This window comes from Nyctereutes procyonoides, unplaced genomic scaffold (genome assembly GCF_905146905.1).
Source record: "Nyctereutes procyonoides isolate TBG_1078 unplaced genomic scaffold, NYPRO_anot_genome, whole genome shotgun sequence".
Taxonomy (NCBI): domain Eukaryota; kingdom Metazoa; phylum Chordata; class Mammalia; order Carnivora; family Canidae; genus Nyctereutes; species Nyctereutes procyonoides.
Window position 1 is genome coordinate 30221375 of NW_026575052.1, and position 27105 is coordinate 30248479.

General features: G+C 37.0%; 1 protein-coding gene across 1 annotated transcript in view; it reads left to right on the forward strand.

Annotated features, from left to right (window-relative positions):
* MRPS27 (mitochondrial ribosomal protein S27) overlaps positions 1 to 27105 on the forward strand; it is an 88617-nt gene that overhangs the window by 19729 nt on the left and 41783 nt on the right. The window contains exon 4 of the mRNA XM_055332110.1: positions 578 to 636. Within this exon, the coding sequence (XP_055188085.1) occupies positions 578 to 636 (59 nt within the window). The remainder of the gene's footprint in view (positions 1 to 577; positions 637 to 27105) is intronic.

Sequence of the window (27105 nt, forward strand, 5' to 3'; positions counted from 1 at the left end):
TTGGAATAATTATTTCTGTTTGCTTCTTTATTTTAGAGTTAGGGAGCACAGATAGGGATTTTATGGTTCAAAGGAAAACTTTGTTGCTGAAAGGATCACAGGTGGATGGAACCGGTATAGGAAATCAGAGTAGGAAAAATGATCTTAAGACTGCATTTTCTAAATTTAGGTGTTTGTCTCTTGGGCCATATTTTTTCAGCCATAAGAGTCTTTATCCTTTCAACTATGTATTCTTATGTTTGAAGCTTGGAACAGAGAGAAAATATCAAGGTTTAAAGATAAAGGGAAATACTGATAACTAATTGTAAACGGAGGAGGAGCTCTCTCTTGTTCTGAGCAGGTTTCATATTTGGTTTTCAGACAGTTTTTCTAACCAAGGTTGATCTACACATAGAAAAAGAGAAGCCATTGTATATTCTTTGCATTAGTATCAAAGGTTTCAAGGATGGAGTCATACCATGCAAACAGTGGTCCAATAAAATGAGTATCTTAATTTTTTTTAAAGTCAGGGTGTGAATTAGGTCCAATCTATGGCATAATGTATATTCAACCAAAGGTTTATTTTTCTGTCTTTTAGTTTGTGGACAACATTTCCTCTAGAGAAGAGATAGACCATGCAGAGTATTACCTTTACAAGTAAGTTTTCCGTTTTATTTGGCTGTATATTCTCTCACAAAAGACATTAGGTATTCTATTTAATGTTTATCTTGCTATTTAAGTTTATGTTTTGGAGATATTTCCATTATCAGTATATAGATAGCTTCCTCATTTTTTGTAAGTGTATCATATTCCATATTATGAATATATTATTTAAGCCAGTTTGCTCTTATAGGACCTTGAGGGTTTACCCAGTCTCTGTTTTAGGTGCAATGCAGTAACTAACAACCTTGTACATATGTAGTTTTGCACATAATTCTCATAAGTATATACATTTGGAATTACAATAGGTATTGCCAAATTGCTTTCCCCTGAGAGTTCACCAATTGACGTTCCCACTGGCAGTGTATGAATAAGGCCTGTTTTTACAGCTTGGTCAACAGATATTTTCATGCTCTCAGATTTTTTTGTTAGTCTGATAGGTAAAAATTTTAGGTATCTATTTACCTCTTCTCTGTCTTTCTCATTTGGATAGAAATACAGTCTATATGCACTATTTACCTATTTTTAATTAACAAAATACTTTAAAACTTTCTGTACATTACCACATTTACTTCATTTTTTCTCATGGCTGTAAACAGTCCCACTGTGAACTACAGACATACCCATATGAAAAAAGAAAAAGAAGCATGTTCAGTACAGCACCACCTATAATAGCAAAAGACGTGAATAACCTAAAGCTCATTAAATAAGGGGCAGTCCTGAAATCATAATTGCAAGTGCCCTCCTACTCTTAATTAAGATAAATATAAAGAGATTCCTTGATGAGAGTAAGCACTGCCTTTCTTGAGTGGTTCTTTGGCACTGTAGGGCTCCTTTGAGAGTTATTTTTGCCTATAGTGGAAGGTACATTTGGGCTAGCATCTGCCCAGTTCTCATTCTTTTGCTTTGTTGACAGCAAAATGCAGAAAACAGTTCCAATATCTAAAGAAAAATTATTTCTTAGAATTCCATCCTGTGGGACACAGTGCCATAGTCTTGGAAGAAACACATCCCAAATTGACAACTACGTCTGTAACATATAATTGATTTGAGTGATTCAACATTGAGCAAGTGTTTACTGAGCACCTACTGCATGTGCAGGCTGTGTCAAGGTGCTGGTATATAGTGACCAATAAGTTAAACATTGTCCCATTCCTCATACATTAAAGTTTAACTGAGAAATTTAAGTCCTACCTTTAAGGCTATCTATGATTCTTCACATGCTGTTTGGCCTGGAGTCTTTCTGAAAGTTTCCTAAAATCTCTTTCCTCTTTCCATATAGATCATATAGAAGACTCTTACCCGTCTTAAGTCTGAGCCAATCTGAACCACTGTTTAATTTGATATCTCATCCTTTCCTTAATCAAAACTGATATCCTAATATGATATTGTCAACAGTACTTCAACAAAAAAACAGAACTAATATTCTAACTATGACTTACAACCTTTTTATTTCTATTCTTTCTCCTCCTTCCCATTGCCAAGAAAATTGGCTCTCTTTTTCTCTTTTTTTTTTTTTTCTAAGACATTTTTGTGACTTTGTGAGATTGCTGTTACACATGTATGGGATGAGGTATAACCCCAAGAAACTGCATCAAGATGTAAATAACGGAGGTTGGCTAGATTCACTCATTAGCTAAATGTCACACTCTTGCTTTCCAGCCTTAGAGAACATATAAAACAGCTATGCCTCAGCAAAATTAGAATTTTCAAGTTATGAACTCATGGGGTTTTTCTCCATTAATTGAAATCAGGAATGTTAATCCTGAAGACACCAGGATCCTGAAGACACCAAGATCCTGGTGTTTCCATTGGTTAGGTCTTCTGCGTGCATTCCAGATGGGATGATTTTAGAGATCTTAAAGTTATGATTACAAGTCTAAGGTGAAGAAATGTCGAAGTGATTTCTTAATCCCAAATAATTGGTAGCTTCTTGCTCGACTACCTGGAGGATTTCTCCTTCCCCAGGCAGTACAGTCTTTGATAGGCCCACAACAGGACTTTGGGCTGCCGCCTTTCATAAATTCAACTCTAACTGCCTCAGCCTGTGCAGATGAGGCTCAGCAAGGAAAGCATAGCAGCCACATCCTCTCATCTTCCAGTGATCAAATCTCCCCAGGGATTATGTAAAGAATATCAGAGCCAGAGAAGTTTGGAATCTTTGAGTGATCAGTGGCAAGCTGACCAAGCACCTGCCATCGTATTAGGTGCACAGTAAGCAGTTCCAGGTCCCAGCAGTTCGGGGTCCTACTCACACATGCCAGCCTGTTAGCATTCTGTCATCCCAGGAGAGAATTTTAGCCTCTGAATCTCCTGAAGGACACGGTTTTAAAAGTTTAGGGGCTTCAAGATTGAGGGTCCCAAGGATCCTTTAAGGAGACTTGGAAAGGCTGCTTTTGAGAAAGCAGGAGAAGGAAGAATTTCTAAACACCCCTATTTGGGCTTTGATCTATTCTCTGGGGACCTGCAACCCTATGATGGACTTTCCCCCCACTGTTCATTAAAAAAAAAAAGTAAATGATGCAGTAAACAAAGAAATAATGTGTTAAAGATGATTAAAGCAGTTAATACCAGAAACTATATAGGTTGACAATAAAATTTAAAAAAAAAAAAAACTTCGATAATATCCTACACATTAAGTGGGAATATAAGCCAAGAGTAAAAATTATTACAACAGCACAAAGGCTAAATTGAGGTATAATAAACAAAACCCAACAGCTAAGAAACAGGAAAATAAGGCATGCCAAGAGCTGTTGGACTATAACAAAACAAAGGAAACATGCTTAAAATAGAACAAAAAAGTGAAAAAGAAAATAAATGAGGTAAGAAGGGCCTGATTTCTCTATGTATTCTATTCACAAAATATGTACAGTTATGGCCAAGAGAGTGGGAAAATAGGCACAGGCATGCTGTTGCATAAGTACTCTCAGCAGGCTTCATAGTAACCCCCTTTATGAGTGGTTTTCAAGCTGTCTCCCAAGAAGCCCTGGAGCTGGCTCCTTACAGGGGTTTGGGGGCGTGGGTTGGGGAGGAAGGGGCAGTGAGGGAGAAGTCAAGAACTGCTGCCATCAGCCCTCTGCTTCTGTTCAAGCCAGAGAAACTATATCTCCAGCTGCTTTATGGATCAGGGCCTGCAGAGAGAATTGAGCGAGGTCTGTGAACTTAGATGAGAATAAAACTATTTTTTTTTCCACTAAATTCTCAGTGATATTTAGCATTTCCTTTCATTTAGAATATAGGCAACAGATCACAGTATTATAATAAGCAACATCTGTGTCTTTCTCACTAATAAAAACTGATTTTTTTATTGTTTGTTGCAGATAAATTATGCTCATCACTGCTTAGAAATTACATTTGGAATTAAACTGCTAGTTGGTATTAATTCATGCAATAAAGAAGCACATGTTCCCACATCTTAAGGATTTTTAAAATATTTTGATAATTGTATTTCACTATAATTGGTTTCCTTTGTGATCCTATGTGCTTTTATTTTATGCATTTACAACATCATTCTGGGAAGGGGCTTATGAGCTTTCAGAGTTCCAGAGAGTTCAAGCCACAAAGAAATGTCAAGAACCCCGCTATGAGATCATGTTTGAAGAAAGGTCCTTTGCTTAGGCTTATTCCTGCTGCTTCCCTCAGGTCTTTTGAAGTTTTCTAGGTCTTTGTCTTTTTGTTTTTGTTTTTTTCTTACAAAAGAAAAGAAAGCCTTCTATTTTAGTTTAGACTTTATAGAGTAAGACAAACATATGGCCGATAGGTAGGCTGTTTTCCAAATGAAAGCATAAATATAGCCAGCCTCCTGAGCTTCCCCATTGAGCAGGAAGAAGGTGGGGGGAAGGTGAGAAGGGGACAGGCCCCTAGGTGCTGGCAGCAGGAGAGCAGTGTGTGGGTGGCTTGGGGCAGGAACAGGAACATGTCTGCGGGGTTTTGGTGTCCCTTCCCCTCCTGGCCTGGTAAGGAGAAGCCAGGAGATTGCCCAGCGGTAGCAGCAGAGGTTTTGAGGCACCGAGGAGAAAGGTAACCCCATAAGGGATGGCTGCTGAGAGGAAAGGGTCTTTCTGTGGGCATTTGACTGCTGGGCATAAGAAGCTGACCGCTAGGGACGCCTGGGTTGCTCAGTGGTTGAACATCTGCCTTCGGCCCAGGACCTGATCCTGGAGACCCAGGATCGAGTCCCACATCGGACTTCCTACATGGAGCCTGCTTCTCCCTCTGCCTGTGTCTCTGGCTCTGTGTCTCTCATGAATAAATAAATAAAATCTTAAAAAAAAAAAAAAAGCTGACTGTGAGTCATGCTTGATATTTATTAAAGAGTTTTCTGTGTCCCATGTTAGTGTTAAAAAGAGTTGAGCAGAATATTTTTTCATTTGGGCATGGGATCAATTTCTTCTTCCCACTCAACATGCCCTCTCCTTGGCTTTTGAAAGAAAAAGTGTTCTTACCTTTGCTGTACTACAAATCTAGAGCACTCCTAAGAATTAGGTTTGCATCTCTAGTTTACTGATGCAGAGACTAAGGCATAGAGATTCGCTGAGAACAGCCAACATCGACGGTGTACATGTAAGCCCCTGCCTGTCCCAAGCAGAAAAGGGAAGCCACAAGGATGGAATGTGAGCAGAGGGGGACAGGACAATGAAAACAATAATGCAGTGTTTTCCCAGTGCAAGATCTTATTGATAAGGATCTCATAAGGGGCTACAGTTTTGTTTTCTGAGGGTTTTTTTTGTTTGTTTTGTTTTGTTTTTTGTTTTTAAGGAATCTGAGACAGAAGGGATTCCATAGAGACCAGAGTATAGAGCATGATAAAGCAGGAGAAAAGTAAAATTAAGGAACAGGAAGAAATCCCTTATATTTCTTGTAGTCTGTGAATCATTGGTAATACTTAGTTTCTAAAAGCTGTGATCTTAGCTTTTTCTCCAGAAGAGATCCCCATTTAGGATTTGTCAACTTGAGGTCAGTGTTACAGCAAGCTTATCTAGAGTTTTCCTGTATCATTTTGTGGAGAGCATCTCTTGGGCCACCTGTTCAGTGGTTCTGAGCTCAGGACTCCCCAGGCCCATGTGTGCTGCCCACATGCACATAAGTGCATGTGATTCCTGAGGCAGGCTCTATGTCTCCATTTTTAGGAGATAAAACTGCTTGTCATCAGTAAAATTGTGGCACCAATAACAGCCTTTGTTTCCACAGTTCCAAAACCTTTAACAACTCCCGTGTTGGTATTTGATTATTGGATTCATTGATTGGTAACTCAAATCATGAACATTCCTTCTTTCCCGTGGTATCCTCTTCACCAAGGATGTTTACAAATCACATCTTTAAAGTCTTATCTAGACTTTTAAATACTTTGGGGCCAAGACAATTTAGACAAACGTGAAATAAAACTTGTTTCTTTTATTATCAGAGTGTCAGTAATCAGAACTGATAATTTAATCTGCAACACAATAGACATTCTTGAGGGCTAAGTGATAGAAATTTCTAATGTATATGACATATTTTCTCCATTTTAAGAATATGATATTTTTTTCAAGTATTCTTTTACGGTTCCTGGGTGACTCAGTTGGTTATGTGTTCGACTCTTGATTTCGGCTCAGGCTGTGCTCAGCAAGGAATCTGTTTTAGGATTCTCTCTCCTTCTCCCCCAGTTCTTCCCCCCACTCACACAGTTTTTCTCTCACTCTCTCTCTGTCTCTCTCAAAGAAATAAATAAATTTTAAAAATAGAGTAGCCTTTTGGTTTTTAGCAAAAATGTAGAGAATGCTGAATTGTCATTCGATAAGAGATGGTTCTAGAGCTCCATGAGAAGGTTTGTTTTTCTCCCAATACAGCTCTGTTGTCATGCAAAGTGGCCTGTCACCTACTAATGAGAAGAAGTCAAGCTTGTGTGGCAGACTGTGTGCTGCCAATACATTCATCCACACTGTACCTTGGCCTCAAGCATCTTTCCTGAGTTGCTTAACGGACCTGGCAGATAGTAGGCGTCCCTGGTTGGAGACGGATGGTAGGTCAGGAACAGCTGGGGTGAGGCAGATGGCAGCCTGCATGTCTCCAGGTCCCAGGTTGGCAGCCAGTCTAAAAAAGGATGGACCAAAATAGCTTCATTTTTCACTAAACAAAAATATCCCAGTGTTTCCTTAAAAGGTGAGCACGCTACCCAAGCCCTATATTGTAAGAATCCATGCCTGTGGAAAGGTTGGGGGTGGGGGTGGGAGCTTATTGGGAGTTTAAGCAGTAGTAATTTTCCTTTGAGGGCTTAGAGATTGTATATTTCAGCAATAAAAGGAAATTAGAGATTTTTCTGTTAGCATATTACTAGGTGTCATTATGTTTGAACATTATTAAGAAAAGAGTAAGAGCCCAAGGGGAGGTAAATGATTCTTCCAGCGTTAAAAAAAATAATAACACTTCCATGCTTTAATATTGCCAAGTGCTTTATTTAGTTCTTATTGGCAGATCCTTACCACAGGGCTGGGAGAGAGTTTCTTACTGTTCGTGGCTCTGCATTAGACAATAGTCAATTGTCAGGGGCATTGTCTGAGCTTTGCCAAAGACGTGCTGGAGCTGTGAGCTACGAGTTGGGGTGAGAACGCATTGCCCCTGCTCCCACTCTGCACTTCTCTCCCCCCTGGTCTCATTTCGGCCTGCAGCCTGGTTAGAGCAGCCACGTGGGGATAACCTTTAAGGGTATTTTCCTGGCTTTTGTTCACAAGCCCTACCTAACTTTTCCCAGAGTGATCCGATGCCATAGTTACTTTTTTTTACTCCTCTGGTGTGATGAGTAGTCCCCTGGAGGCTCTTCTCCTAAGAGTCTTATAGCCAGGGATCCCTGGGTGGCGCAGCGGTTTGGCGCCTGCCTTTGGCCCAGGGCGTGATCCTGGAGACCCGAGATCGAATCCCACATCGGGCTTCCGGTGCATGGAGCCTGCTTCTCCCTCTGCCTGTGTCTCTGCCTCTCTCTCTCTCTCTCTCTCTGTGACTATCATAAAAAAAAAAAAAAAAAAAAAGAGTCTTATAGCCATCCATGCAGCTACAAACATTGATGTACAAGGCTTTGTGGGGACAGATGCTTTCCTTTGGGGTAGATATCTAGGAGTGGAAAGACTGGAGCATATGGTAGGTAGACGTTTTACGAAGTGGTTATATCATTTCACATCCCAACAGAAATTCCACATTTTTGCCAACATGCTTATTAGCCTTGCTGGTAGGGTTTATTGGTATCTCGTTGTGGTTTTAATGTGTTTGCCTAAACAACTATGATATGGAACATCTTTTTATGTGCTTATCTGCCATCCCTAAATCTCCTTTGCTAAAGTGTCTGTTCAATTCTTTTTCCCATTTTTTTTAAATTTTTATTTATTTATTCATGATAGTCACAGGGAGAGAGAGACGCAGAGACACAGGCAGAGGGAGAAGCAGGCTCCATGCCCCGGGAGCCCGACGTGGGACTCGATCCCGGGTCTCCAGGATTGCGCCCTGGGCCAAAGGCAGGCGCTAAACCACTGCACCACCCAGGGATCCCTCCCATTTTTTTTTAAATCAGGTTGTTCATTCTTTTACTGCTAAATGTTAAGAATTCTTTTTCTCATAGCTGTGTCTTTTCATTCACTTAATAGTGATTTTCAGAAGGTGGTTTTTATTTTTGACAGAAGTCCAGTCTGTCAGTTTGTTTTCTTGTATGCATTGTGCTTTTGCTGTCAGTGAAGAAGTTCTTGCCTAACCCAACACCACAAAGATTTTTCTCCTGTGTTTTCTTTTAGAAAGTACTCTGGCAACATACATCAAAATTATGAATACATATACATACCCCTTGACACAATAATTTCACTTCTAGGTATTTGGCTTCATCACACACTTATGAAATAAACTAAAACTTTATGTTGATCAGTAGAGGCCTGATTACATTAACTATTTACAGTAGAATTTAGGACATTTAAACGATGGGACAAGTTATAAAGTGCATTCAGCAAAAAAATAAATAAATAAATAAATAAATAAAAAGATAAATACCTCTATTACATTACCACTGTGTATTCTATGTAAATGCAGTATGTATATGTGTGCTTTTATACATACGTTTCATAGCTTTAGGCCTCAGAGTTAGGACTGTGATCCATATCTGAGTTATTTGTTGTATGTGGTATGAAGTAAGAATCAAAGTTAATTTTTTGGTGTAAGAATACCTAGTTGTATTAGCATCATTTGTTGAAAAGATTATTCTTTCTGTACTGAATTATTTTTGAGTTGCTTTGAAAGTCAATTTTTTGTGTATGTGGTAGTTTCTTTCTGTATTGTTTTGTTTGTTCCATTGACCTCTCTTCCATTGTTATCTTGATGCCAGTACCACACTGTCTGGATGGCTCTAGTTTTATAATAAGTCTTAAGATTAGCTACTATAAGTCTTCCAGCTTGGTTCTTTTTCAAAATCATTTTGGCTGGTTCAGGTCCTTTGCATCCCATGTCAGTTTTGGTATGTGTTCATACACACATATGCACATACACATACATGCATACATGCACTGTTAATGTACAGAAATTAGGAACAAACTCAGTTCAAGAAATACGTATTGAATGCCTAGTATGTATTTAGAAACAAGAAGGATAAGAGGGAAGATTCTAAGGGATGTGAAGGGAGATTGATTTTATGAAAGTCAGTAATCATTCTTTTCCCAGTGAAGCCAGTGTTTAACTGCCCTGACAGAATTTGAGATGGAAATACATGAAGACAAATTTCATGTCCGTAAGACAAATGATTCTCAGCTCTGTTTATAAGGGAAGTTCTGAAGCCAGTAGATTTAAGGGAAGTATTTTTTAATTTTCCAGAGCTGTGGGTGTTCAAAGGAAGGGTATGATATAATCACTACAAACAAAAAGATTATAAATTGGTTGGCGATAATTAGATACATGGAGTAATTCAAAATCAGCACAAACCCAAGATTTAATACATGGGTAGATTGTGTGTTTTAGAGAAAGTATGCATTGGGCAGGCTGAAGAGGAAGTGATATTATCAGAAAGCATTCATAAAAGAAGTAGAATTTGAGATAGCCTTGAAGAATGGACAAGTAGAAGGAACAGGAACAAATGTCCAAGATGAAACAAGCAGTATAGGTAAAGTTAAAAGAGTAGGGTGAAAACTGGCTTTATGGGAGATGGGACTGCTCTAACTAGAAAAACTTATTAAGGAACAATGAGAAATAAGGAAGGAGATTATAGAGAGAAGAGTGCTGGCAGAGGAGAGAGTTTAAAATCTGTCATTACCATACATTGCTAGTAGATAGGTAAATTGGTATAACTTCTACAGAGAGAACTCTGGCAACATACATCAAAATTATGAATACATATACATACCCTTTGACACAATAATTTCACCTCTAGGTATTTGGCTTCATCATACACTTATGAAATAATTAAAACTTTATGTTGATCAGTAGGGGCCTGATTACATTAACTATTTACAGTAGAATTTAGGACATTTAAACGAAGGGACAAGTTATAAAGTGCATTCAGCAAAAAAAGAAAAAAAAAAGATAAAGAACTCTCTGTTAGATTACCACTGTGGATTCTATGTAAATGCAGTATGTATATATGTGCTTTTATACATATGTGGATATGTGTATGTATGTGCATAGCTGTCTCTGAAATGAAATATATATACACATAAAAACTGCTAATAGTGATTTCTATTAGATGACCTACTATGATCCACTAAGAAACATCTTGAGTATTTCACACGGAAGAGGAGAACCTGGGTGATTTTTTTTTTTTAAGACCTGGCTGGCTATTGACTAAAAATCTTTCTTGTACCTTCTGAATTTCTTATCATGAGTATATATTACTTACTACTTTTTAAAAATAAGGAACCTCAACAGAGTTATCAGTAGTCTTGAAGTATGTATCATAATAAAGGTATCTCAGGAATATTAATAACAGTAAGTTTTGGATTGAAAAGGGAAAGTGTTGGGAGGAAATTGCATAAAGTGATAAAAGGCCTGATCTGTGGTAATTGATGGTGGAAATGAAGAGAGAAATGTTTTGCACATCGGAGGGAAAAAAAATCAATCAACAAGATTAGTGACAAGTCGAATATAAAGATAGAAAACAAGGAGGGGGATCCCTGGGTGGTACAGCGGTTTGGCGCCTGCCTTTGGCCCAGGGTGCGATCCTCGAGACCCGGGGTCGAATCCCACGTCAGGCTCCCAGCATGGAGCCTGCTTCTCCCTCTGCCTGTGTCTCTGCCTCTCTCTCTCTCTCTCTCTGTGTGACTGTCATAAATAAATAAATAAATAAAAATTAAAAAAAAAAAACAAGGAGGGTCAAAATGAGCAGAAAATTGAACCTCAGTTAATGAGAAAATGGCTACTCCATTGATGGAAGTATTGAACTAGAAGCAGATTTAGAAGATGGCAAGATGATAGGTTTTTCTTTTGCCTTTTTATTGTGTACATACAGATTTCTAAGTTTGCTGCATCACACCTTACACCTACTGACCACATTGAGCTATTTAAGAGGAACTGGTCACAGACCTTTGGAGAAAGAACAGCTGCCAAAACATACCTACATTAGAGTCTTCCTGATGTCCTGGTGCCAACTAGGAAATTTTAGGGTAGGCAGTCTCTGAAGACTTCTTAACTTTCAGAATCTGAAATTTAGACTTGGGAAGACTAAGCAATTTCCTTAGAGCCACATGACAAATCCAAGCTGCAGATATGACCTCACTTCCAATTCAGAGGCTCATCAGTTAGGCAAGGCTATCTCATTGTGCCAGTTCTTTGTCCTAAAGCAGAGTAAGGAATAAAGCAGAAGATAAAGACTCAGTGAATACTTCAGTAGCTCATAACGGAGTGACATAAAATTAATTAAACCCAGAAAAAAAAAACCTAGAATATACAGAGATACAACTATAAAAAATATGCATAATCATGAAAAAAAAGTGCTGAAGAGATGCTGAAGGAATCAGGATGTCAAGAGTTAGATGACATGGATTTTTAGGAACAACTTAGTTTCCACTTTGATCTGTAACTTGGAGCCAGTTAAAGATCTCTGGACATCAGCTTCTCAGATGAACAAATGATCTTAGATGCTTCCCAAGGTACCATACGTATCTAAAATTCTGTTTCTCAATCTCACTGATCTAGAAGCTAGACCTTATCACCAGAAACCTGATGTTGAAAACCTGAGATTCTGGTCTTTGTTTAGTTTCTGACTCAGAAGTTCATTTACTTAAATACTGGAGTTGACGTTTCAGCCACATTAACTATGAATATCACAAGAAAAACTAATGAAGGTAAATAAACAATAGAAAGTGTAAGAGGATCTCTTAATCTCATCTGGATTTGGGTGACCGGCTTCATTTACCATCTCATTTATAAATACTTTTAGTAATTTTCTTAGTATAAGAAGTTCGGTATTGAGTTTTGTTTTCCAGGGAGCTAGTATCTATCTATCTATAGATAGATAGATAGATATGTTTGTGTATAGATAGATAGATACATAGATACATAGATACATAGATACATAGATATATATGTTTGTTTAGGTATATATATGTTTGTTTTATATATATATATATGTAAGTTTATTTATTTGATATTTTCCTATTATCTTTTCCTGGAGAGCCCACAAAGACCATTTTTGATGCCTTGCATATACATGGGATTTTTAAAAGGAGGAAGCTAAAATCTATTCTGATAGCTGCTGAACCCTCTGGATTAAACCTAAAAATCTTCTACCCTTTTGTATAAAAAGATACATCCCAAGTTGTTTTTTTCCACAGTATAAAGCACTTTGATCAAAAAAAAATCACTTTCTTGGTTGTTTTCATAACTGCAAAGTCATTATCAAGGTAGCAGAAATTATAGCTGTAGGGTAGAGAGAAAGACATCACTGTAAAGTCTTATTGTTTATTAAATGGAGAGTCTTCAGCATGATTTTGCATGTAAGGCAATTTAACTTAAAGATAAGAAATCTTTTTAGGAGCTGGCACAGTATTTAAGGGAGACATGAGTAGATAGAAGCTTTAAGAAGACCTTTGTGAAAACTGTAGTTTCAGTTGATTTCATAGTGAGTTTTGAGGCCAGTGGCAAGTGAATTCCTAAGTATTTTTGGATGCCATGTATCTAGGCAAGAGTATACTTGAGGAACTAGAAGTATTTAATGTGAATTCTCTTTAGTGCCCATCCTGCAATCATTTTCATGATACATTTCCAGTTATGTTTGTTTTTACAGATAGACTTTATATTTTGAGATCTATTCTCTTCTTTTTAATAACATTGCTGATTTTTAAGACCAGTGATAGCACATTTCGTAGCTAGTAATGGGCAAGGCTGGGACATAAAACCAAGTCTCCCAACTCTAGGCCAGTACAGCACATAAAATGTGTATTTATGACACACTGGCTGTTACGTGGCTCAGTGATGGATGCCACCAAGAGCAGAAATTCACATTGGTCATTTGTCTTCATTGATAAAAGCCAGGCAGAGTTTTGATGGGAAGAACACTGAAATTATTTGTTAAAATGAGAAATTTGTGGAGCTCATATATATAGCTAATTATAGTCCTCCATTTGCTAAGATAACAGCAGGTACTATCAGTTAACACGGATGGCACGCTTTCCCAGCGCTTTCAGACTCCAGCCAGAATGGACTGCTATTTTCTGAATGTGTTCATTGTTTTCTTAACTTTGCCCACTCCCCCATCTGCATCTGATAAGATGCAACCCTGTCTTTTAAGACCTGTCCCAAATTCTGCTACATGTATAAATTTAGCCTGTTTTTCATCATTTAAATGTGACTTCTCTGACTCTCTTCTATAGGATTTTCTTTTATCTACTCAGAGGGCTTATTTGGTTTATTTTTTTTTCTTTTGACTAGTCAAAAATATGTATTTCCTCTTCCTTCTTTACTTGAGAAGTAGTATAGTGTAGTAGATAAGAGCATGGCCTCTGGAGCCAGTCTATCTAGATTTGAATCGCACATGTGCCATCTTTTAACTGTATGATTTAGTTACTTATACTCTCTGTCCCTCAGTTTCCTCATCATTCAAATGAGGATTAATACAGTGCCTGAGCTTGAGGATAGTTGATACTTAAAGAAATTAACACAATAAGATCCTTAGAATAGTCTTGGGACAGAGTAGGTCAGTGTTCAGTAAACTTTAGCTTTAACGTTGTCTTTGCTACACTGCAATATTTTGAAGAGCAAGGGCTATACCTTCCCTATACTTCTCTCCTTAGGGAAAATGTGTTTTGAACTCTAATTTTGGTTACTAAGCCTAATGGTCCCCAACCCGTTGTCACCACCCCCACCTGGGACATCAGAGTACAGAGAGTATCAGGACTCAGGATAAGGAGAAGTCATGCTTATGAATACTCATCATGCAACATTCAGTTGGAATATCACAAATGAGGGAGACGCTGCCTAACCCTGAAGGAGAGCTAGTTGACGGTCCCCTGTATATACCCATACTGCTAAGCTTATGGCCAGAAACCAGAAGGGGGCAGCAGAAAGTCATCTGCATCCCAGCTGTGGAGCAAGGGGAGAAGCCCGGAGAAGGTGATTGCCAGTTAGCAACAACCTGCACCAGAACTGATCTCCGATAAGATGTTACTGAATTGGTTATCAAAATGCAGATTAGAACTGAAAGAAGAGGTCTGTTCCAGGGGCTGGGAGTGTGACAGGAGAACATTTAAAAGGTTGAAATAGAAATTGAAGAACTGCTTCCAATGATTTTAACTGTGATATTTAGAGTACACAGAGCAGCTAGCTAAAAATGTCTAAAGATGTTTAATACTGTCAGCATTACCCAGTATTTTATTTTATTTTGTTTTGTTTTGTTTTGTTTCCCCTAAATGTAGAAACTCAGTAAGAGTTCCTATTTGTGTGGCCTATATTATGGAAAGCAAGGCTGCAATTTGTACAGGAAAAATCACTTCCCTTTTAGTATATTTCCTGCTGGGCTTTCAACTACATCTCTTCATTTAATTTGTTTTAAACTAATTGACACTAACTCTCAGATTTCTTCTAAAGTCGATGCAAGTCCAGCCAAAATCTGAGCAGAATTTTTTGTGGAACTGGAGAAGATGATCCTGAAATGTTAAGGAATAAAGGGCCAAGAATAACCAAGGCACTTTGAAAAAGACTAAGATAGAATGACAGTTTTACCAGATAGATAACATGACTTAGAAAGTGATGGTAAATAAAAATGAGTTGGTTTCTTAGACTAATGGAACCGAATGGAGAGAGTCCAGAAAGGAATGAGCACCCATACAGAAACTCTACAGATGTTTTACTCATCAAAGGAGAAAAAATAGATTGGTTAATGAATGATACTTGGACAATTGATTATATGGAAGAAAATTTAATTCCTACCTCAAAACATGTGCACACACATTTTGTTTAGGTAGATTAAAAACTTCAATGACAAAAACATAAAACTTTTAGAAAAATATAGAATATTAATATTTGTATGATATTGTGGAGGACTTTTTTAAACAAGACACAAATAATTAGGAAAAGATTGATAAATTTTTGATAAAGTTTAATGCATTAAGTTCTGTACCACAAATTAACAAATTAATCATTAACAAATTAATATTAAATTAGTACCATTAACAAATTAAAAGACATGCCACAGGTCAGAGAAAGATTCGTAATGCATATTACTGTATAGATCAGTAAGATAAGGTAATGCCAAAATAAATAGAAAATATGAACCAGCAATTCACAGAATAAAAAACCAGAATGTCCATAAATATATGAAGATGCTCACTCTCGTTAGTAATCAGTTAGGTTACAGATTAAAAAGCCATGTATTTTCACATTTGCGTTTATCAGATGCAAAACTGAAAAGTTTTGCCCATGTTAATTACGGCAAAGAAGAGGACCAACAGGAGCTGGTTCACTGCTAGTGGAACTTGAAAGCGGACTAGTCAGCTTGAAGAGTGGTTTGGGAGTAGGAAGTAAAGTGAGGATGGACATGGTCTTGTACTTAGCATTCTGATTCTAGGTGGATACCTGAAAGAAACTCTGGCAAGTAGAAGGATGAAGTCATAAGAATATTCCTATAGCAGTGTCCCCAATAGTAAGAAACTAGAAGCAGCATGTTCATCAGCACTAAAACAGACAAAGTGTGATAGGCTCACTCAGTGGAATGCTGTACAGCAGTGAGAATAAATTGAAACTGTACATTTGAGCTTGATTATCTCAAAAATGTAATGAGTGAAAAAACATGGTGAAAGATGATACATACAGTGTAACATTTGTGTAGTTTGAAAACTTACAAAACAATGAGGTAGCTTATATGTTTATGTGGATACATGTATAAAAATATAAGAGTGTAAAAACTTGCTTAAGAATGAAAAACAGAAAATTCAGGAAATTATTTACCTGTGACAAAGGATGAGGTGTAGGAATAGGGTCAGGAGATGTATATGGGGTTGGGGGGGGGACTATAGCTACACTTAATCTCTTCTCCCACCACGCAAAAAAATAAGTCCGTTTTTACGTTTGTTAAAAAGTTTATCTGGACAAATTTGAAGCCAATTCCTTCTCACTTCCTCCTTAAAAAATTTTGAGGTAGGACTGGCCCAGCTTGGATCTGAGTCTACTCTGGCAAGAAAGGGTAATACATTTGGGCCAGATGACAACCCACTTTCTAAGGATAGCAGTCTTGGGCCTCATATGGCTTTTTTCTATATATGGTCCTTTAAAAATGTAAAAACTTTTTAGCTCAGAGGCTATACAGAAACAAGCTGCAGGCCAGATGTGGTCCATAGGCCCTGGTTTGCCAACATTGATCAATACTCTCACTTATTTTCTCCTGTCCTTAAAATTTTCAGAGGAAAATCCCAGTGTGTCATTTCATATATCCCTACTGTTTTGTTTTGTTTTGTTGGAAAAAAAGTAAAGACTAACACATAAACTAAGTTCTGAGTTCTCTGATTTTGTACCTTGGAGCTTGAGGAGGAGCAATCCATTGGATGGCTGTTCCGTCTCCTATGATGAGCATAGATACGAGTTTCATCAGCCCTATAGCAGATGCCAAACGACAGCAAATGGCTGGCACGTGCTCCTTTTTACACAGGTCTCAGAAGAAGAAAGATGACTTGTTACCTGCTAGACACGCAACTTACACAGATACTATTTATCAATACTGATAAGCTGGCCTTTTATTTGGGTGTTTCTCCTACATAACTACTATGCAATGATGAAAGTCAGAACATTTAACAGTACTACAATAGTTATGATCTAATATATAGTCCCTATTCAGATTCTTCTGAGATTGCCTCATTAATGTTCTTTATGGGTGGTTTTTTTTCCCTAGCTCAGAATCCAAACCAGGATCATACATTATATTTAGTTGTCAGATCTTGTTAGTCTCCTTTAATTTAGAACAGTTTCTCAGCTTTAGTGTATGTGTGTGCATGCGTGTTTCTTGACCTTGACATTTTAAAAAAATACAGACCAGTTATACTGTAGACTCACCCGGTTAGGATTTTCTGATATTTCCTAAGAAGGAAGGAGTTTGTGGACGGGAGTACCACAGAAGTGATGCTGTGTTCTCAATGGATCTTTATCGGGGGAGGCATGTTGATGATTCATTCCAATATTGGTGATGTTAATTTTGATCACCTTATTAAGGTGATATCTATCAGATTGGGCCACTATAAATTCAGTTGTCTCTTTGTAATTAGTAAACAATGTGTAAGGAGACACTTTGAGATTATGAAATATCCTGTTCCTCATCAAACATTGGTTTACTAATACTGGCATCCTTTGATGATTTTCTAATTGTACCATTCCTTCTGTATTTTAGTTAGCATTCCACTTGTTAAAAAGAACTTGTCCTTCCTCCTCATTTATTTATTCATTTATTTGTATCATAAGGACTCATGACTTGATTTTATTTGGTAAATTATAATCCATTACTTATTTTGATACTCCAAATATTCCCTCTTTGGTGAGTAGGAGACCCTGTTTCTCGCATTGTTTTCATATGCCATCCTTCTTTGAGCATTTCCTTATTTTCTAGACAAAAAGTTCTTTCAGTGTCATCTCATACTTTGTCATCTCAGCTCTGCCCCAGCTCTTGAACTGGCCATTTTTCCAAAGAACCCCAGTTCTTTTTAGAGGAGAAAGGCATTCAGAAGTCAAAATCTGCTTATAGGGTATGCTTACTGCTATGGGGGTATTATTTTTTCCAGACTATCTCAGTGGAGAGAGCTAACAAATCTATCCATTTATGTAGATTATATATATATATATATATATATATATATATATATATATATATATATATATTATGTTTATATTATATAAAATACATATATTTTTTAAACCATCTTCTTGCTGATGCCTCCATTTCCATTCTTAACACTTCAGTTTCCTTCCCTAATTTTATAATTCCTTTCTGGCAGTGAGAAATTTGATTCTCAATATTTTTTTATCATGTATCTGTTTTACATATATTTCCTCCTAATATAAGACTTTTCTGTTTAGTTTAATGGTATGTTTTGACAAATGCAGGTTTTTAATTTTGATGAAATCTAATGTAGTTGTCTTTCATTTATGGTTATTCTATATCCTAAGTAGTTATTATAGACCCGTTAGTCACAGATATTTTTTCACTTTCTTCTTTAAGATATCATTTTAGATTTTATGTTCCAATTTAACTTTATATCTCAAACCAATTTTTGCAATGATGAAAGTGTTGATGTTCTTTTTTTTTCCTTAAGAATGATTCTGCTTTCTGTACTATTTTTCATTCATCTGTCTGTCCTAATGCAATACTATACTCATACTGCTGTTAAGTCTTGAAGCCAGATAATATAAGTCCATCACCTTTGTTCTTTCCTAATATTATTCTGGTTATTCTGTGTCCTTTACCTTCCATATATTTTGGAATGAGATTGTCAATCTTTCTTAAACAGTCCTACTGGGATTCTGATTGGGATTTTGTTAAATGTCTAGATCAATTTAAGAAGAACTGGCATCTTACTTAAGACCTTATATGATGTCATAAAATATTGAGTCTTCCAACTAATGAACATGGGTTGACTCTATTTATTTATTTGGTTGTCTTTCCCTCAGCAATGCTTTATAAATTTCATTGTAGGGATCTTGCAAGTGTTTTGTTAAATTTATTTCTAAATATTATAGAGATTTTGATGTTACTATAAGCGAAGTTGATTTTCTAAATTTTATTTTCTGGGGTGCCTCAGTTGGTTAAGTGTCCACTCTTGATTTTGGCTTAGGTCATGATCTCAGGGTTGTAAAATTGATCCCCTAGTTGGGATCCATGCTAGGTGTGGAGCTTGTGCACATAAGCTTGTGCACACACACGCATACACTCTCTTCTAAAAAAAATAATAATAGAATAAATAAATAAATTTTATTTTCCAAGGTTTACTTCTAGAAATACAGTTGATTTTTTTGTCTCATGACCTTGTATCCTGACACCTTAATAAATTCACTCATTAATTCTAGTAGTTGTTTATAGATTAAGTGTTTTCTACATATATAGTCATATTGCCTTTGAATAGAAATACATGTTATATCTTTCAAATTTTAGGCCTTATAATTTCTTTTTCTTGCCTTATTGCACTAGCTAGGATTTCCAATGTGATGTTGAATAAAAGGAAGTGGGCAGATATCCTTGCTTTATTCTCTCTTGGCAGAAAGTATTTATTTCACCTTTAGGTATGATGTTAGATGTAGGTTTTTCATAGATGCCCTTTATTAGGTTGAGAAAGTTCACTTTTATTCCCAGTTACCTGACAGTTTTTATCATGATTGGATGCTAAATTCTGTTAAATTTATGAAGATAAAGTTGATCATATGTTATCATATGTGAATTACTGTTATAATAGTGAATTATTGTAGTGGAACCAGCCATTTTTCTCCATTCTGTTATAATAGTGAATTACTTTGGGGGCACTTGGGTGGTTCAGTCTGTTAAGCTTCTGCCTTTGGCTCAGGTCATGATCCTGGGGTCCTGGGATTGGGCCCTGCATCAGGGCAGGCTCCCCCTGCTTGTGCTTGGTGTCTCTCTCTCTCTCTCTCTCTCTCTCTCTCTCTCTCTCTCTCTCTCTCATTCTCACTCTCAAATAAATAAATAAAATCCTTTAAAAAGATAGTGAATTACTTTGGTTTTCAAATGTTAATCCTACCTTGCATTCTTGGAATAAATTCCCAAGAATATAGTGTTCAGATGTATTCCTAAAATTAAACTTGTTAATATTTGTCAGAGGTATTTGTGTCTATTTTGTTGATGATACTGGTCTCTAAATTTTTTTGCTTATAACAAACATCCTTGTGTGGTTTTGGCATCAGGATTATGTGATGTCATAAAATGTTTTAGGAAGTGTTCTCTCCTTTTATTTTCTGAAATTTTGTATAAGATTTGTATTATTTCTTCAATATTTGGAAGCATTCATCAGTGAAGTCATCTGAGTAAGCCTGGAGTTTTCTTCTTAAGAATATTTTAATTAGAAATTCATGTTTTTGAATAGATATAGGTCTTCTCAATATAATTTTGTTTTGTATTTTTCAGTATTAGTGATGTTGACCAGTTCTTAATAGTCATTCATATTGCTTTGAACTTTTATATCTTTTATCCTGTCTTTTTACTGCATTGTTGGTCTTTTTCTTACTAATTTGTAGGACCTCTCAATGATTAGGGGATAGCTTTGAATGATGAATATTTTTTTCTTTTTTCTTTTTTGTGAATTATTTTGCTTTATAGTAGTGTTTGCTACATAGACTTTTTTTTTTAAGGTACTTGAATTTATCAATCTTCTCTTTGATGGCTTTTCCATTAGTCTAAAAATGACATTCTCCACCCCAATTTCCCCATATTTTCCTTCAGTGAATGTATGCTTTCATTTTTAACATGTAAATATACAATTCATCTGGAGTTTATTTTGGTTTAATTATGTGAAGTACAGATCCATACATACATGTACCCACATTTAAAAAAATATGGTTAGGGGCACCTGATTGGCTCAGTCAGTAGGGCATGTGACTCTTAATCTTGAGATTGCGAGTTCATGCCCCATGTTGGCTGTAGAGATTACTTAAAAATAAAATCTTTTAGGGACGCCAGTGGGGGGGTGGCAGGGGCGCTCAGTGGTTGAGCATCTGCCTTCGGCTCAGGTCGTGATCCCGGAGTCCAGGGATCGAGTCCCACATCGAACTCCCTGCCTGGAGCCTGCTTCTCCCTCTACCTGTGTCTCTGCCTCTCTCTGTGTGTCTCTCATGAATAAATAAATAAAATCTTTAAAATAAATAAAAATTTAAAATATGGCTAACCAGTTATCCCATTGATGTTTTTAAAATAATACCTCTTTGTCTACTGATCTATTACGCTACCTTATCACATACTAATTCTTGTTTGAGTTTGGGTCTATGAATTGTGCTATTCCACTGATCTGCGTCTTCATCCAGTAGCATCACATTTGTTTTAATCATCATAGCTTCTGAATATGTTTTAAAACCTGAGGAAAAAGTTCACCGTTCTGTCCACCTCTTCACTCAACCTCTACTATTTTCCTTTCTCCTATGCTTAACAGCCTTGTTAATTGTTAGAAATATTTTTCACATACCTTATTTGAATATACATTTCTTCCTCCATTTCTGTAGTGGGAAGGCTCAAGTGATGGTTCAAAGTCAGAGATAGCTGACCAGGGCCTCAAATAACCTTTAGGGCATGTTTATGCAAGCAAGAAAAAGACTGCATCTTCTCGACAGATAAATTAGGGGAAAAGGACCTTTTTCTGAAAGAAGCAGCCTTGTACCTGATTACCCAGTTGCTAAAGGCTGGCTTTTGTCTCTGTTCACATCTTTGGGCAGCGCTCAAAATGAACCACTTTACAGTTATAACAATCTCGAATTATACTGTATCATATAAATAATGTAGTCTGCGAAAGAATTACCAGGAAAGCCAGATGCATATTCCTCCCCTTGCCTCCTCCTCCCCATCTGAGCTGTTAGCCCCAGAGCTGGCTAATTACATCATTCAATAATGTGCTTCCTTAAGTAGGAGTAAAAGTGGCTGTTCCCACTAAATAACTCCCTGCCTTCAGGAATGCCCAGTCAGATTGAGATGAGAGTAAATAAACCTCTTGAAAGTCCAATTGGCCGCCCATCAATAGGACTGACATTGTGGGTCATCATGGTGAAGGTCAAATACTAATAATTACTTGTTTCTATCTAAAAGTACATTGTCATCTTGTTTATCATCCTCTTGAAAAAGCCTGCAAAACTGATAGGGCAGGTATTGTTCTTACCCTTCTTTTGTGGGTGATGAAGTCAGCCAGAGGAGAAACATTTCCAAAGTCAAACAGCTAGTGAGTGACAGCTCAAAGAAGTTTGAGATTCTTTAACCTGAAAGAATACTTATTTCCTATATCACACCATCGCATAAAAACATTATTTGTTAACTCTACAAACACTCAGGCAGATTAAATGTATATTGTCATTAAATTGTGATGATATATTTCATCCTTTGGAAAGTACACTCATATTTCTGGCATGTTCATATTGCCTTCCCTAGTGTGCCAAATACTTCCTATTCAGAAACACTCAATAATACAAAGAGAATAATAATATCTTTTTAAGGAAAAGGCAAAAGTTGCATTTTTGTATTTGTTTTTCATTTGTTTAGTGGAGGTCTGTAAGCCTCTGGCCTTTTAGAAGATTGAAAGAAAATGATTTTGAGAGTAAGGTTACACTGTGGGTATAGTCCTATGATATATTAACTTTATTATGTTCATAATTCTATAATTTAAACCATAGTTTAAAGAGGTGGTTTGTGTGTGTGTGTGTGTGTGTGTGTGTGTGTGATCTTTCTCTGTCATAGAAGTGAAAGTTAACATTCAAGTCTCTTGATACAATATAGGTTTAAAACCAAGTAGGAAAACTGCTAAAGTGGCTTTTGAGGTTGGGAATCACTGCAAAAGTTGTTTTTAATGCCTTTAGATCTCTCTCCCCCCCTCTCCTCCCACCTCTCTCCATTTCTAAATATTACCTTTCTTTTTAGATAGTAATCGTTTGTCCTCTACTGTGAAATCTTTTTAGCCAAGTATTTTATAGTGATTGACATAGTTCACCTGGATATTTATTTGGAAAGCAGCATCTGAATGCACACCATTTTAAAAAGCCTTGGTATCTTATTACTGCAAGATAGTACAGATTCTTTTTCATTTGTTTTGATATCTGCATATTTGGCAGCACCAAATTTGATTTTGACTGCAGGCACTTTAGACTTCGAACAAAATGCATTTCTGGAACAATCTAAGGTGAATTTTTTGAAGATAATGATTATCTCTTATTTGATTTTATATTCCCAGCATTTATCTGTGCCTGGAACATAACTGACCCTCAATAAATATTTGTTGAATGAATGATGGAATGAAGTGTGTAGCAAATTAATGCCGCTTGAAATCCTGACTGTGTACACACTGCTCCTTTTGTTTTTATGTTATTTGAACCCATTTAATAAGTGAGCAAGGATACATTTTTTTTTTAGGCCGTTTCAAATAAATTTCATTGTGAAACAGAATATGGAAGTAGTGTGGTTGGTAGTAAGCCCTAGACTGGAAGTGGAAGTTGCAATGTGGTTCTACAAAAATGATTATAGTCTGATCCCGGTCAGGTCACTTAGCTTTGCTGACCTTAGTTTTCTCATCTTTAGAATAAAGTTAGAAAGTTGTATAGAAATCACTTAGCTCATACATATAGAAATGTTCTGGAAAGGTTAAAAGCCTTGTAAAGGTATAAAGGAGCACTGATTTCTTATTGGCTTTCCCTAGAGCTCTGAGCCACAGTTTGGGAAGGCTTGAGGTCCCTTTTGCCATAAAATTTAGCATGTTTTTTACCATGAAGAAAGATTCAGGACACCTGGGTAGCTCAGTGGCTGAGCTTGGCTCAGGTCGTGATCCCGGGATTCTGGGATCGACACCCGCGTCGGGCTCCCCACACGGAGCCTGCTTCTCCCTCTGCCTGTGTCTCTGCCTCTCTCTCCATGTCTCTCATGAATAAATGGATAAAATCTTTGAAAAAATAAAAAAGTTTTGTGAACCCAGTGGTAACACATAGCACATTTTGGTTCCTTGTGGCTTCTGCAGTTCAATAACATTTTTCTTGTCATTCATTTCTCTACCTGTAACTGTGAACTGAGTCAACAACAGATATATAGAATATGAAAAAGTACGTGGTGCCACTTTGGGGACCTCTACCTCCATTCAAATCTAGGCCTTGGGAAAGGTGCTGTTCAACTCCTTTTTTAGGGTTAGATGTTGGGGCAGTTGTGTGTATACTACGTCTAGTGGTCCTTGAGGGCAGCTGATAGAAATACCCACTTCGTTGACATATTACGAGCAGGTCAGACAAGAAAGATGTGGGCCTAGGAAGTTGGAGGAAGCAATGTGTGTATCTGACTTGCCAGACCTAGTATCCTTTCAGTTCAGTGAAAATAAAAGAGCTGCCATATAGGTAGATATATCTCTCTCAAATTGTCACTCCTTTCTATTATTCTTCATGATTTACTTATAAGATCTTAACATGTTTGGTTAATTTTTTTATCCACCCCAGCAGAGCCTGTTGTTTCTTCGTCCACATTAATATATATCTTCCCTTTCTCTGTCCTATAAAACATAATCCTGGGTCAAGCTCTGTTTTCTGTTTTTGTTTCTGGTATCCATATTTAAATTTTGTTTATAGCAATCTTCAAAGAAGAGAAAAAAAATCATTAATGGATTTCAAATCAGAATCCTGCTTTCATTTCAGAATTCTAATCAGGGGGATCCCTGGGTGGCTCAGTGGTTTGGCACCTGCCTTTGGCCCAGGGCACGATCCTGGAGTCCCGGGATTGAGTCCTACATCAGGCTCCCTGCATGGAGCCTGCTTCTCCTTCTGCCTGGGTCTCTGCCCCTCTCTCTCTATATATATATAGAGAGAGAGACATATATATATATATGATGTGTGTGTGTGTGTGTGTGTATATCATAAATAAATAAATATTTAAAAAATTTCTAATCAGTGGTTTAAAATAGGGTATTTGACCTTAGTTAAATTCATTAATGTTATAGATTACTTGAATTCATATTCTTGGTCTTCCTAACAGAACCATGCTCCTTTTTTAATTAAGACACTAGATATTACTTGTATTTTACAAGTCATATGTATGGCTCCTTGGATTAACAATTCCCGGTGGTAAAATAAAAGTGTGGATGTTATCATCCATTTATTTTATAACTCTGTGAGACATCTGTCCAAATAAACTTTCTTTATTGAGATGATAAAGCTATGTGACTCATGCATTCTGACATTCATCAGTAGGTCCACTATCATTTACTAGATTAGAAGTTATAAGAGGAATAAAATGATTATCCAACCTCCCCACCTCTTATGGCTCAGTCCTGTTCTTGATGCCACATATTTCAAGGATAGACCAGGCTGTTTATATAATTTGGTTCCAACTTAATTTTCCAGCCTGATACCACTAATCTCTAACAAAAACCCTACATTTATGGAATTATCGTTCCTGGCTCATTCAATTTGCTTAATAAGTATTAATTGTATTTCCTCTGTAAACTGGGCCCTGCACCAGCCCTGGGAATTCATTCCTTTCCCTTTAAAAGTCTGCCAAGTATTAAGTTTCCAGATTCCATGATCCCATTTCATATCACTCCAGCCAGCAATAACCGCCTTGCACACTGGTAGCACTTAATTTACATCACTCATTAGTTACATGTGCCCTAGCTTTTTGATAATATCAAAATGTGAGGTTATCTGCATTTTGATAATCCTTATCTAATAAAATGATAATTACCAAAGAGCCTTAAAAAGTCTCCTACATGCAATAAGTGTTCAGTAATTGCCTGTTAAATAAATAAATGAGTATCTGCAACTCTTCCTCATGAAATCTTGTTACTATCTTAAGCATTTTTTTTCCAGTTCTCCCTATAGAGATACTCTGAATTTCATGTCTTGGCTCTTTTCACAGTCTAGTTACTCTTCCTTATTTATTTATCCTTATTTCCTTCTCTAAGCCTCCTACCAACTTGTTTTGTCCATTGTGTGTTGTTAGTCTCATAGGGCTGCTATAACACACTGCCACAAACTCGGTAGCTTCAAATGACAGAAATTTATTCTGTAACAGTTCTAACTAGAAACCTGAGATTAAAATGTCAGTAGGGGCCATGCTCTCTCTAAAGGTTCTAAGGGAGAATCTGTTCCATGTTTTCTCTTAGCTTCCAGTGTTTTCAGTAATCGTTGGAGTTGGATTTTAGATATATCACTCTAATCTCTGCCTCTTTGATCGCATACCTTTCTGTGTGTGTGTGTGTGTGTGTCTTTCAGTCTGTCTTCTAAGGGCATCAGTTGTATTGGACTAGGGCTCCCCTAATGACCTCATCTTAACTTGATTACATTTGCATGGACCCTATTTCCAAATAAGGTCACATCCACCAGTACTGGAGATTAGGATTTCATTGTATTGTGGGGGAGGGTGGGTCACCATTCAACCCATCACACTAATGTCTTTTTTTAAATGAGATTTACATAACAAAATTAACTTTTTTTTTTTTCAAAATTAAGCAAAGTAGACAATTCAGTGACATTGAGTATATTCACAATTTTGTACAATATCTCTATCTGGTTCCAAAACATTCTTATCATCCCCAAAGGAAATCCCATACCCATTAAGCAGTTCTTCATGACCCTCTTCTCTCCAACCCTGGGCACTATATTTCTCATGTCTGTGGATTTAAATATTCTGTATATTTCACATAAATAGAATTACACAATGTGGCCTTTTGTGTCTGACTTATTTCACTTAGAATCAAATGTTCAAGGTTTATCTATATTACAGCATATATCAATACTTCAGCCCTTTTCATGGCTGAATAATATTGCGTTGTAAGAATAATCTGCAGTTGTTCGTCCATTCATCTGTTGATTGCAGTTAGGTTGCTTCCACCTTTTGGCTACTGGGAGTAGTGCCATTATGAACATGTGTGTACCTGTATTGGTTTGAGTATCTGTTTTAAATTCTTTTGGGGTATGTACCTAGGAGTAGAATTGCTGAATCATATGGTAATTCTGTTTAGCTTTTTGTTTGTATGTTTTTGTTTTTTAAGATTTATTTTTTATTTGAGAAAGAGTGCACAGGTGAGCGGGGGGGGGGGGGGGGGGAGAATCCTTAAGCAGACCCCCTGCAGAGGAGTCTGAGTGCAGAGCCAGCCCCAGGCAGGGCTCCATCTCAGGACCCTGAGATCATGACCAGAGCCGAAATCAAGGGTTGGATGCTCAGGTGACTGAGCCCCCAGGCTTCCCTTAGCTTAGGTTTTGGAGAACTGCCAAACAGACAAATTTGCCACAGTGGTAAACCTTTCTATTTTCCTACTAGCAGTGTACAAGGATTCCATTTTTTTTCCACATCCTCATCAACTTTCCATTTTTCTTAATTGT